Source organism: Somniosus microcephalus, chromosome 6 (assembly GCF_052327205.1).
Source record: "Somniosus microcephalus isolate GS21.2 chromosome 6, FLI_Smic_1.0, whole genome shotgun sequence".
Classification (NCBI taxonomy): Eukaryota; Metazoa; Chordata; class Chondrichthyes; order Squaliformes; family Somniosidae; genus Somniosus; species Somniosus microcephalus.
The window spans coordinates 6,949,544-6,963,615 of record NC_140992.1 but is presented as its reverse complement, the minus strand read 5'-3'; the positions used below and the strand labels follow the sequence as shown (position 1 = coordinate 6,963,615).

The 14,072-nt window shown below is 42.9% G+C and overlaps 1 protein-coding gene across 1 annotated transcript; it reads left to right on the top strand.

The window, feature by feature from the left end:
* The first annotated feature begins 466 nt into the window (after window positions 1-466).
* LOC147115410 (uncharacterized) lies at window positions 467-13,750 on the top strand. The gene is made up of 5 exons (XM_085989659.1): window positions 467-1,183; window positions 2,999-3,057; window positions 6,367-6,447; window positions 10,168-10,238; window positions 13,551-13,750. Exons 1-5 carry the CDS (start codon window positions 528-530, stop codon window positions 13,581-13,583), a joined length of 900 nt encoding a protein of 299 aa, XP_085845785.1. The 5' UTR covers window positions 467-527; the 3' UTR covers window positions 13,584-13,750.
* The last annotated feature ends 322 nt before the right edge of the window (window positions 13,751-14,072 follow it).

Below are 14,072 nucleotides of genomic sequence, written 5' to 3'. Positions count from 1 at the left end.
GCTGTTAAGGAAGGAGTTCCAGGATTTTGACCCAGCGACGATGAAGGAACGGCGATATATTTCCAAGTCAGGATGGTGTGTGACTTGGGGGGGGAACTTGGAGGTGTGTTCCCATGCACCTGCTGCCCTTCTCCTTCTAAGTGGATGAGGTTGTGGGTTTGGAAGGTGCTGCCGAAGTAAACATTTACTGCTGCCTGAGAATAAAATTATGAATAGAAACAATACATAAACATTTGGGCCGGTTGGAATTGCTTAAAATAAAAAATCTTTTAGGTGTTTGGAAAGGGAGCATATTGCCCTTGAATTAAAGGGCCTGTGCTGTTGCTATGGTAACGCCGCCTCAGCTTCTCCTGGCCGGAAATCCGTTCGGCGCCGGGAATGCTGGGTATTGCAGTTCCAACAGTCACCGGGAGGCGGCCTCAGGCTGAGGCACGTGACCAGACCGCCTACATCTCCCAGACAGCCGTACCCGCTGGTCTCCTCAGAGAGGTGAAGATTCACTTTGTGCTGCCTGTGCCCCCTCGGACATGTCTGACTTGTCGATTGTGAGCAAAGCCAGGACAGTCCGGGTGGCGGCTCAGCCCGCGGCAACTCGGGGGAGAGGGTGTCAGGATGAGGGCGGAGCAACGGGTGGAGGTGGGCAGGGGACAGGGAGGGCCCCAGGGACAGATGTAAATACAGGTACAGGGAATGGTGCAGATAAAGGTGGAGGTACAGGTAAGGGTATAGGTGCAAATACAGGTAAAGGTACAGGTAAGGTTGTGGGTATAGTTAATAGTAGTGGTGTAAATATATGTACAGGTACAGGTGTAAATACAGGTAAAGGTACAGGTAAGGGTATAGGTGCAGGTAAAGGTACAGGTAAGGTTATGGGTATAGGTAATAGTACTGGTGTAAATATATGTACAGGTGTAAATACAAGTATAGGTAAGGTTATAGGTAATGGTACAGGTATAGGTACAAGTGCAGTTAAAGGTACAGGTAAGGTTACAGATAATAGTACAGGTAAAGATACAGGTATAAATACAGGTAAGGGTATAGGTACAGGTAAGGGTATGAGTACAGGTACACGTACAGGTGCGGGTAAAGCTGCAGGCAGGGGAAGTTGTACAACGCTGCAGAGATACGCTGCTACCAATCAAAAAGCCACTCCACAGAAGTCAGCCCAAAAAACAACGCACAGGTAAGAAATCTGTGGTTCGAGCAGAAATTTCTTGTTCCTGTGAGACAACAAGTTTATAAAGTGCCTCCTTTTAATGTAGCAAGATGTCCCAAGACTTCAAATTGTAGCTGCGTTCAGAGCTCATGTATGAGCTGCTTTCGTCTTTTAGTTAATCTGACAAAACAGGAGCACAGACACGATGGGCTGAATGGCCTCCTTGCTGTAAATTTCTATGATTTTTTTTGCTGCAGAAGGAGGTATCATGGAATTTTAAAATTGTGGGCATTTTATAATAAAGAATTAAACAATTTGCATTTATAGCGGCTTTCGTGACCTCCCAAAGTTCTTTACAGCCAATGAAGTATTTTCTGAAATGTAGTCACTGTTGTAATGTGCGAAACACGGCAGCCAAGTTGTGCACAGCAAGCTCCCACAAACACAAACTGGAGTCATACCTAGCACAAAGGAAGATGGTCGTGGTGGTTGAAGGTCAGTCATCTCAGACCCAGGACATCGCTGCAGGAGTTCCTCAGGGCAGTGTCCTCGGCCCAACCATCTTCAGCTGCTTTATCAATGACCTTCCCTCCGACATTAGGTCAGAAGTGGGGATGTTTGCTGATGATTGCACGGTGTTCACTTCCATTCACAACTCCTCAGATAATGAAGCAGTCCATGCCCGCATGCAGCAAAACCTGGACGATATTCATGCTTGGGCTGATACGTGGCAAGTAACGTTCGCGCCAGACAAGTGCCAGGCAATGACTATCTCCAACAAGTGAGAGTCTAACCACCGCCCCTTGACCTTCAACGGCATTACCATCGCCGAATCCCACCCCGTCAACATCCTGGGGGGTCACCATTGACCAGAAACTTAACTGACCAGCCACATAAATACTGTGGCTACAAGAGCAGGTCAGAGGCTAGGTATTCTGCAGTGGGTGTCTGATCTCCTGACTCCCCAAAGCCTTTCCACCATCTACAAGGCACAAGTAAGGAGTGTGATGGAACACTCTCCACTTGCCTGGATGAGTGCAGCTCCAACAACACTCAAAAAGCTCGACACCATCCAGGACTAAGCAGCCTGCTTGATTGACACCCCATCCACCACCTTAAACATTCACTCCCTCCACCACCGGCGCACCGTGGCTGCAGTGTGTACCATCTACAAGATGCATTGCAGCAACTCGCCAAGGATTCTTCGGCAGCACCTTTCAAACCCGTGACTTCTACCACCTAGAAGGACAAGGGCAGCAGATGCATGGGAACACCATCACCTGCAAGGGGTCCAAGTTATACACCATCCTGACTTGGAAATATATTGTTACTTCATCGTTGCTGGGTCAAAATCCTGGAACTCCCTACCTAACAGCACTGTGGGAGTACCTTCACCACACGGACTGCAACGGTTCAAGAAGGTGGCACATCATCTTCTCGAGGGGCAATTGGGGATGGGCAATAAATTCTGGGCTTGCCAGCGATGCCCACATCCCGTGAATAAATGGGGAGAAAAAAAAATGTGATAATGACCAGATAATCTGTTTTAGTGTCGTTGATTGAGGGATAAATATTGACCAGGACACCGGGGAGAACTCTCCAGCTCTCCTAATGGTGGTTTCCAACACTAACCTCTAACCACAATTTCTATTACTAAACTGGTGACCCTAATACTGATCCCAAACCCTAAATTGTGGGGTGTCAATAGTGCAATGTAGGGCCGGCTGTGATGTCAATAGTTATTGTAACTTCAGCAATGGTTTAGATCAATCGTCACTTTTTTAATAGTCAAAATAGTTTAGCCTTTCTAATCCTGAATAATTCCACTTGGGTTTTTTCCAGTTATGGTGCATATTCTGTAACTGTACCAGACCAGAAGAAGAGGAGTGACTTACAGAAAAGTAAGTGTGTTGTTTTCTTGAGAAGATTTTACTTTTTTGCCCTCTGTTTATGAATTCAGTTCTCTGCCTGGCTAGTTTAGTTTGTGGCATATATTAAATTCCTCGCTGAGAACAAGATATCAGCTGGTTCCTGGATGTTGAGTAACTGGTCGCTAGGAAGTGAGAGAGAGCTAGCTAGAGTGATTCCCTTCTGTTTGTCTATTGCTGTGGGGAATACATGAGTGGCATTGTCCAATTAGTTGTATTGTCTACTTTGAATCTCTGGAAACGGTAAGCCTAGGCTCTGTTTAAAGTGCTGCCTAATTATTGCAGTGGTCTAAAATTCTGGCTCTATTCATGGTGAGTCTAGTTTATGCTTCTGCAAAAGGACTGGGTGTGTTGGGGTATAGCAATGAAGGAAGGGAGCACATTCACAGTACAAGACTTTGTAAAGTACTTTCTAAGAGATCTCCCCAGGCATTGTGTTTTGATTCATTCTTGGAAAATAAATAGTTTATTTATCTACTTTTGTCGGTCGGTAAATTTGTTCCCCTCACATACAACGCTTGTCTAAATAAATACATCTCTGCATGTCATTATAGGGAGCAGCTATTAACCTTAATTATCCATCTGTTTTAGAAATGTTTTGTTTTAGCATGGTGAAGACCAACAATGTATATAATAAAAGATTAAGCTAATTTACATCTTTGTTTCTTCACTAAATTGCTCTGCAGGTGTACTTGGTGTTTACCAAAAGATTATATTTAAATATTTAGAATCTCCCTCCAAACTTGAATAATAAATCAAGAGATTGTTGGCTTTTAAGTGAACAATGCTTGTCTGAGTTACATAAAAAAAGAGAACTTGGATTTACATAGCAGCTTTCGGGACCTCCAGACTCCCCAAAGACCTTCATAGCCAACAAGGTACTGAAGTGTGGTCGCTGTTGTAATACAGGAATGCCGAGAGCAAGCTCCCACAAAGAGCAATGAAATAAATGATCAGATCAGTGTTGATTGAGCGGTATGTGTTGGCGAGGACCCAGGGAGAACTCCCCTGCTCCTCTTCGAATAGTGCGATGGGATCTTTGTCCACCTGAGAGAGCAGACGGGGCCTCGGTTTATTGTGTCATCCGAAAGACGGCACCTCCGACAGTGCAGCGTTCCCTCAGTACTGCTCTGGAGTGCCAGCCTAGGTCATATGTTCAAATCCCTTTTCTTTTTAAAAAAAAACTTAAAGAAATTAAATGCAGTTAGTGTAACAATTGGACTACATGGCAAAATACCAGATTGTTCCCTGTTGGCCAGTTTTCTCATTGTGTGTATTTGTGTTTAAGGTGTTCTTGTACTTGCTCAACTTGCAGGTGTTCAGCTAATATATAATATGCATGTTTTTGCTTTCAAAGATACCTCACAAAAATTTGGAGTTCATACCTACTTTTTTCTTGATTTCATACAAAAAAACTCCAGTTAATTTTTGTCTTAAATTTTTTTTTTTTTTTTTGAATTGGATAGGCCATGGCTTACCAACAGCAAGGCCAGGTGCACGCTGTGAATGGCCAGTTTTGCTGTCAACCATCTGTAGAAGTTGTAAATACGGGTGCGTGATGGTAACTGTAACTTGCTGCCTGGTTGAGTCTCTTTGGCTGAAAGTGATACTTCAGGGAAGATGCATGAACTAAAATCTCAGGCTTCTTCTTGCATAGGCCTCTGATGGAAAACCCTGGGTAAGTCAAGCACAGAAAATGCTATAGTACAGGTAAATGTTGTTTACTTTGCCTTGGGGTGGTGGAACTGCCACTGACAGCATTCCAGCAACATACATATGGAGTAAGTTCTGTCGAGGTAGAACACACCAATGTCTTGAAGGAAGAGATGTCTTGAGATCTGTACATTCTGATGCTGGCTTACTGTTAGTGGCAGCTCCACCATCAGTGGCAAACTAGCAATGTAAGGGAAGCAGTGCTGCTCTTTTCAGAGTTAATGGAAACCTCATTTGTTTGCTCTATGTATCGAGCATTTGAACTTTTAGGTGAACGTAAGAACATAAGAAATAGGAGCAGGAGTCGGCCATTCGGCCCCTCGAGCCTGCTCTGCCATTCAATAAGATCATGGCTGTTCTTCTACCTCATCTCCACTTACCTGCACTATCCTCATATTCCTTGATTCCCTTAATATCCAAAAATCTTATCGATTGCTGTCTTGAATATACTCAACGACTGAGCATCCACAGGCCTCTGGTGTAGAGAATTCCAAAGATTCACAGCCCTTTGAGTGAAGAAATTTCTCCTCATCTCAGTCTTAAATGGCCACTCCCTTATCCTGAGACTGTGACCCCTAGTTCTAGACTCCCCAGCCAGGGGAAACATCCTCCCAGCATCTACCCTGTCGAGCCCTTTAAGAATTTTATATGTTTCAATGAGATCACCTCTCATTCTTCTAAACTCTAGGAAATATAGGCCTAGTCTACTCAATCTCTCCCTATAGGAGAATCCCCTCATCCCAAGAATCAATCTAGTGAACCTTGGTTGCACTCCCAATAGGGCAAGTATATCCTTCCTTAGGTAAGGAGACCAGAAATGTACACACTACTCCAGGTGTGGTCTCACCAAGGCCCTGTATAATTGTAGCAAAACATATTTACTCTTGTATCCAATCCTTTTGTAATAAAGGCCAACATACCATTTGCTTTCCTAAATGCTTGCTGTACCTGCATGTTCACTTTCTGTGATTTGTATACATGGATACCCAGGTCCCTCTGAATACAAACACTTCCCAATCTCTCACCATTTAAAAAAAAATATATTTTGCTTTTCTATTTTTCCTACCAAAGTGGATAACTTTACTGTTCTCCACATTATATTCCATCTGTCATGTCCTTGCTCACTCACTTAACCTGTCTATATCCCTTTGCAGCCTCTTTGCATCCTTTTCACAGCTTACTTTTCTACCTAGCTTTGGATACATTGCACTTGGTCCCCTCATCTAAGTCATTAATATAGCTGAGGCCCAAGCACTGATCCTTGCGGTACTCCACTAGTTACAGCCTGCCAACCTGAAAATGACCCGTTTATTCCTACTCTCCATTTTCTGTCCGTTAACCAATCCTCAATCCATTCTGATATATTACCCCCAATCCCATGATCTCTAGTTTTGTGTAATAACCTCTTGAAAATCCAAATACACTACATCCACTGATTCCCCCTTAATGCAGGATGTCTTTGGAATTGAACTAAAGGTGACTGGGAAATCTAAAAGACGAGGACACCATGGAGTGTGAGCTCGAGCATTTATACTGCCATCTAACACGTTTTACTCGACTTCCATTTAGAAGCAGCTGCAGAGTTGGCTGCGTTGGAAAAGCTGAAACGTCGGAATGTTGGACACGTTTCTATCACTCCAAGCGCTGTTGGTGAGTGAAACATTATCACTGCAAGTCTGATTATAAAAACTGAGCCAAAATACATTTAATTCTCAAAGTGTCTGAATTTTTAACTGCAACGTTGTATATTCTAAAGTTTGTTTTCATCCTTTCAAGAAAACGTATCCAGTAATTTAACAAAAAAAATTCTTGGGTGTCGCTGGCAAGGCTTAGCGGTGAGCCGCCTTGAACTGCTGCAGTCCATGTGGTGCCTTTCCTGTAGTGGTTTTATATGGCTTGCTAGGCCATTTCAGAGGGGAATTAATTGGTGTCGGATCAAACTGGGTAAGGACGCAGTTAGTGAACCAGTGGGGTTTTTACAGCAATCCAACAGCTTCATGGTCACTTTTACTGATACCAGCTTTTTATTCCAGATTAATTCAGGTTTTTTTTAAAAACTGAATTCAAATTCAGAAACTGCCATGGTGGGATTTGAACTCGCGTCCCTGGATTATTAGTCCAGGCCTCTGGATTGCTCGTCCAATAACGTAACCAATATGACATCATACTCATCTTAAAATAAATTGGTTTTAATACTTGGGTGGAACAAAATCTGAAGATGTGCACAATTTCTTAACATGGCTGAATTAAGCATGTATGAGAAATTGAGTAGATTGGGCCTATATTCTCTGGAGTTTAGAAGAATGAGAGGTGATTGCATTGAAGCGTATAGGATTCTATGGGGGATTGACAGGGTAGATGCTGAGAGGTTGTTTCCCCTGGCTGGAGAGTCTAGAACTAGGGAGCATAGTCTCAGGATAAGGGGTCATAGGATCATAAAATGGTTACAGCACAGAAGGAGGCCATTCAGCCTGTCGAGCCCATGCTGGCTCTCTGCAAGAGCACTTCAGCTAGTCCCACACCCCTGCCCTTTCCCTGTTTCTTCAGGTAGCTATCCAAATCCCTTTTGAAAGCCATGATTGAATCTGCCTCAACCACCCCCTCGTGCAGTGCATTACAGCTCACAACAACTCACTGCTTAAAATGTTTTCTCTCATGTCGCCTTTGGTTCTTCTGACAATCACCTTAAATCTGTGTCCTCTGATTCTCGGCCCATCTGCCAATGGGAACAGTTTCTCTCTATCTACTCTGTCTAGACCCCTCATGATTTTGAACACCTCTATCATGGAACTATGAAATTAAATTATCAAGGAACATAAAACAAAATAGTAACATTTTATAGGCACATCAATAAAAAAAGGAAGGTTGAAATGGGAATAGGGCTATTAAGGGATAGTCAGGATAATACCACAGGTAACGATAGAGATGACAGAAATATTAAATAATTATTTTGTTTCAGTATTTACCAGGGAGATAGAACAGGTGGACATGACATTGGATGATGAGATCAGTATTGAGATAAGTGCATTTAAAATAAAGAGGATATATTAAATAAACCAATCAAATTCAAAAAGGATAAAACCCCTGGTCGAGATGGATTGCATCCACGCATTTTAAAAGAATCTAGAGAAGAGATAGCAGAGGCATTACTACACATATAGTGCCAGAGGACTGGCGGATAGCTAATGTAATATCGATATTTAAGAAGGGGGAATAGAACATGTCCAGGGAATTATAGACCAATCGGCTTAACATCGGTGGTAGGAAAAATAATGGGATCCCTACTAAAGGAGAAAATAGAAGAACATCTAGAAAACAAAAATATAACAATGAATAGTCAGCATGGATTTCAAAAGGGAAAGTCTTGCTTGACCAACCTTATTGAATTTTTTGAAGAGGTAACAGAGAGAGTAGATAAGGGTAATGCAGTAGATGTAATTTATCCGAATTTTCAAAAGGCTTTCGATAAGGTACCCCATAATAGACTGATGAAAAAGGTCAGAGAATGCGGAGTCAGGGGACAAGTAGCAGAATGGATTGCTAGCTGGCTTCAGGACAGAAAGCAGAGAGTAGGAGTAAAGAGTAGCTATTCACAGTGGCAGAAGGTGGGTAGTGGTGTTCCACAAGGATCAGTGCTGGGACCACTGCTGTTCACAATTTACATTAACGATTTTGACTTGGGAATCAAAAGCACAATTTCTAAATTTGCGATTGACACCAAATTGGGGGGATAGTCAATACTGAGGAGAACTGCAACAAGTTACAGGAGGACATTAATAAACTTGCAGAATGGGCATATAATTGGCAAATGAAGTTCAACACAGATAAATGTGAGATTACATTTTGGTAGGAAGAATAGGGAGGTCACTTATCACTTGGAGGGTGCGAGTCTAGGTGGGGTAGAGGACCAAAGGGATCTGGGAGTATAAATACACAAATCACTAAAAGTTGCGACACAGGTTAGCAAGGCCATAAAAAAGCAAACCAAGCACTAGGGTTTATTTCTAGAGGTATAGAATTGAAAAGTAGGGAAGTTATGCTAAACCTGTATCGAACCTTGGTTAGACCACACCTGGAGTACTGCTTACAGTTCTGGTCGCCATATTATAAAAAGGATATAGAGGCACTGGGGAGGGTGCTGAGAAGATTTACAAGGATGATACCAGAAATACGAGAGTATATATATCGGGAAAGGATGAACAGGCTGGGGCTCTTTTTTTTCTTGAATAAAGAAGGCTGAGGGGTGACCTCTCTGTATCCACTTATCAGAAAGGTTCTGATAGTGTGGATACAGAGAGAATGTGTCCACTTGTGGGGAAGAGCATAACTAGAGGCCATCAATATAAGATAGTCACCAAGAAATCCAATAGGGAATTCAGAAGAAATCGTTACCCAAAGAGTGGTGAGAATGTGGAACTCTCTACCACAGGGAGTGGTTGAAGCGAATAGTATCGATGCATTTAAGGGGAGGCTAGACAAGCATATGAGGCAAAAGGGAATAGAGGGTTACGCTGATAGATTTAGATGAGGAAAGACGGGAGGAGGCTCGTGTGGAGCATAAACGCCGGCATGGACTGGTTGGGCTGAATGGCCTGTTTCTGTGCCGTATATCCTGTGTAATCAAACCTCCTCTCAACCTTCTCTGTTCTAAGGAGAACAACCCCAGCTTCTCCAGTCTATCCATGTAACTTAAGTCCCCATCCCTGGAATCATTCTTGTAAATCTTTTCTGCACCCTCTCTAAGGCCTTCACATCCTTCCTAAAGTGCGGTGCCCAGAATTGGACACAATACTCCAGTTGAGGCCGAACCAGTGTTTTATAAAGGTTCATCATAACTTCCTTGCTTTTGTACTCTATGCCTCTATTTATGAAGCCCAGGATCCCGTAAGCTTTTTTAACTGCTTTCTCAACCTGCCTTGCCACCTTCAACGATTTGTGTGCATATACCCCCAGGCCTCTCTGTTCATGCACCCCCTTTAGGATTGTACCCTTTAGTTTATATTGTCTCTCCTCATTCTTCCTACCAAAATGTATCACTTTGCACTTTTCAGCATTAAATTTCATCCGCCACGTGTCCGCCCATTCCACCAGCCTGTCTATGTCCTCTTGAAGTCTATCACTATCCTCCTCACTGTTCACTATACTTCCAAGTTTTGTGTCATCTGCAAAATTTGAAATTGTGCCCTGTGCGTCCAAGTCCAAGTCATTAACATATATGAAGAAAAGCAGTGGTCCTAGAACCGACCCCTGGGGAACACCATTGTATACCTTCCTGAAGTCCGAGAAACAACCGTTCACCACTACTCTCTGTTTCCTGTCACTTAGCCAATTTTGTTATTACTTGTAAGTGGAATTTTGATTATTTTTTAGGGGGTACACTAACACAAGAGGAAGTTCGGAGAAAGCAGCAGCTGGACTTCACCATGGCTGAAACGGCCCAGGTAAAAACAATTTGCACGTACCACAAATTTACTATATTTGTGAAGAGGTGACTGAGTCAGGCAAGTTAATGAAATTCAACTTGCATTTATAGAAACAACTGCCAGTGTAAGTGGGGCAGTTTCATAAGAATGCAAGAAAGGTCATTGACCCTCTATTAACCGAGGTGGCAGTGGGACTGGATGCTGGAGAACTGCTTCAGGAAGTGGTTGTGCAGTGTTGATAGACCATTCGAGTGTAGGTGACTGAAAAGTGGACGTGACTCTATTTCCTCTTTGGAACAGTATGGCGGCACAGAACTTCAGATTTATAATTAGGCTTCCAGTCAAAATCTGCCAATTGCTTTAGATTAGAGATGGTCTTTCTCAAACTATGAGGGCCTCATGTGTTACAGGAGCAATCTGTTTCAAGAATGCCAGTCAAGGCAGGCTACATGATGAGAAAACAGCAGGCTCTTCTCCGAATTAGCAGCAACTTTTCCTCTGGCCTTTGCCTTAAGCTGTCGGCAGGGACCAAAGGAGGTTTGGAACCCACTGCTGCGTTACAGCATCTGCCCGAGTTGAATGATTGATTCAAGGGCATTTGTTAATTTTGGATCCTTCAAACGTTGCTCCAAGTGGCTCGTTGTACAGTGTGAAAACCCCTGATACAGGAATATCTGACCTAGGGACTGCCACTGCATGTTCCAGGCAGATCTTTGAGTTAACAGTTGATTCAATTGGCATAGAACAAAAGCACATGTAGAGATTGTCAATGTGGCCCTGATTCCATCTCCTTATCCTAGAATCATAGAGCACAGAGGAAGGCCATTAGGCCCACCGTACCTCTGCCGTCTCTCTGAAAGAGCTATCCAATTAGTCCCACTTCCCTGCCCTTTCCCCATAGCCCTGTACATTTTTCCTTTTTAAGTATATATCCATTTCCCTTTTGAAAGTTACTATTGAATCTGCTTTTTATGGAGGTATAAGTCCGTGCAGGAGCATGTGAACCACACAATTCCAATTGAGTTGGTAAATAAGCAGGTGGAGGCATCTCATTTTCCACTATTGAGTCACTCATTGTGGAAGCATGTGACTCTGTGTTGGCAACAATTCACGTACAGTTTTTTTGTTGAACAAACTGAACTGGAACTACCATCGAAAGTTTCAGTGTATTTGGAGGATAAACTGAAGCTGAGCTGAATACTGCCTGCCTCCAGTATGGTTTATGTAGTTTATCCTCTGACTCCTCTTTCCAGTGTGCTTTGAGCATTTTAAATCGGACTTCCTTTGTCTGTAAGAGTTGGAAAGAAATGTCACCAACAACAACTTGCATTTATACAGCGCCTTTAACATAATGAAAACGTCGCAAGGCGCTTCACAGGAGCGTAATCAGACACAATTGGACTCTGAGCAACATATAAAGAGATATTAGGACTGGTGACCAAAAACTTGGTGAAAGAGGTAGGTTTTAAGGAGCGTCTTAAAGGAGGAGAGGTTTAGGGAAGGAATTCCAGTGCTTAGGGCCTTGGCAGCGGAAGACACGGCCGCCAATGGTGGAGCGATGAAAATTGATGATGCACACGAGGCCAGGATTGGAGGAGCGCAGAGATTTCAGAGAGTTGTGGGAGGTTAGAGGGATGGGAGGGGGCAAGGCCATGGAAGGATTTGAACACAAGGTTGTATTAGGGCAAATACAACGGGCAGGTAAAAGTACCTTTTGTAGAGGCTTGTCCTGTCTGCTAGATTGGTGCATGGCCAATCCACGGGAGAGGGGGAGACTTCAATTTATTTAGGACCAAGGATGGGGGTAATCATGTAACTCTTGAGAGGCAACTGTAAGCTAAGTTCTTAAAGGAACATTGCCTGTGGCTTTTTCCCTCTTGTGGACAACAGGTTTCTGCTAATGTATGTGGAGCATAAACTTAATTTCATGGATCAGGAAGACCTTCCAAATCCACATAATCTAACTTTCTAACATGCATTCTCCATGGCGAATATTCCTTTATTATTGGTATCTGTTGTGAAGAGGGGGTTGTGGTCACATTTCTATAATAAAATATATGCATTTTAATCATCTCTGCACAGGAGTCTGGCAGTCACTTTAAATGTTAGGTAAATTGAGGCTGTTGCCTCAAGTTGCAGTGAATATGCATGATGGTCTAGTGTGCAAAAGGTCACTTCAAAAATATTATGGCCCAGACTTTGTGTTGGGTAATAACAGCGAACAAACAGCGTTATTACCCCTCTGAAACTGACTGCAAGTTCAGGGTGTAGCGCACGCGCATCCTAACGTGGAAATCAGTTGCGGTCAGTCATTCACTGCCCTGATGCTGACTGCGCTGTGGATGCCCACCCCCTTGCATAGCTGGCAATCGGTGTAATCCGGGAAATCAGTGAAACTGACACAAGCTTTTCCGCAGTAATATCGCTGTTAAATACCTCATTAAATTTTAGGCCATGTTGTAATAGGTGTAACTGGGGTTTTAACAGCGTATTGACTGCTAAACAAACATTACAGCCCTGAAAAACTAATTTAAATTTTGTGGCGTGTCAAATTTCTCCATAATAATGAAAATTACAATTTTTAAGAAACCTTAAAAAAAAAAAAAAAATATTACAATTTTTAAAAGTTTGTTCATCTTTATTTCAGGTTTACCATTTCCCCATGTGAGAGCCCTAATCTTTCTTTTGCTCTCTGCAACATTTTTTAAAAGTCTGAATAAAAGCAATTTCTTCACTTCCTGGTTCGCTGTCTGTGAGAATTCTGCATTGTGATTGGCTGCTTAGACAGCTTGTTGACATCACAGCAGCATCGCACTAGGGATTCCCCACTATTCCACACTGATCTGACTGACATGTTGTGAAAGGCAAACTTCTCGGCGAGTAAATCTACTAGTTATATTTACTATTGTTCACTTGTCTCCTCCTGTTCAATACTAACTAGTTTATTGCCTAAGCCACCGCCTGATGGTGTTTTTTTCCTTGTTTTTCCAAAGTTGAGGGAACTGTATGGTGGCATGTGATATATCCAATAAGCTATATCCAATAAGCTAGAGTATAGCAACAAGAGTTCTCTGTTAGACTCCCCAAGTAAAGACGCACTCTGGGTCGTAGGGCGTCAATACTCTCGGGTGGTCTCTAATGCTGAACCTGAGGAAAATATCTTGTGTAAGTCCCCAAAATTACAGATCCAATGCAATAATGGCAGGAAATTGGACACCTGGAGCTCCTCATCCACCCCTCTGTCTCCTGCTCTTGAATTTAAAAATTTGATAATGTGTTAACATTTGGTCATTGCACTGCCAAAGCCTGAAATTCTCTTGTTTTCATCAGGCTGAACTGAGTGGACAGCAAAGCCCAGAATGAAACCTGAACCGAATCAGTGGATCGTGCATTCCAGCACCAGGAAGACACCCTACCATATGTGAATAGAATCTCAAAACCAGTCAAACATAAAGGCATAACCGATAGCAAAATACTGCAGATGCTGGAAATCCGAAATAACAACAGAAAATGCTGAAAAAACTCCGCAGGCCAGGCAACATCCGTGGAGTGAGAAATAGAGTCAACGTTTCAGGTTGAAACTCTTTGTCAAGACTGAAAAAACACAGGAAATGAAACCGATTAAAAGGCCAGTTTGGGGGCTGGGAAATGGGGATGAAAGAACAAAAGAGAAGTGAAGAGACATTAAGATGTATTCAAAACCAGACGAGATGGTGATCGGACTAGTGGAGACAAAAGACGGCTCTAGATTAGGTGTGAAATGCGCAGGCAGAATGAGAGACAGCTGCCATGTGGGAGAGAGAAAAAGGGGGGGGGCCAAAACAAAGGTGTGGATAAAAAATATAAGTAAAA

Coding starts and splice junctions, on each gene's coding strand:
- LOC147115410 (XM_085989659.1), top strand. CDS start 528: ATGTCTGACTTGTCGATTGTGAGCAAAGCCAGGACAGTCCGGGTGGCG. Junction 1,184..2,998: donor GCCCAAAAAACAACGCACAG/GTAAGAAATCTG, acceptor GGTTTTTTCCAG/TTATGGTGCATATTCTGTAA. Junction 10,239..13,550: donor CCATGGCTGAAACGGCCCAG/GTAAAAACAATT, acceptor TGTTTTCATCAG/GCTGAACTGAGTGGACAGCA.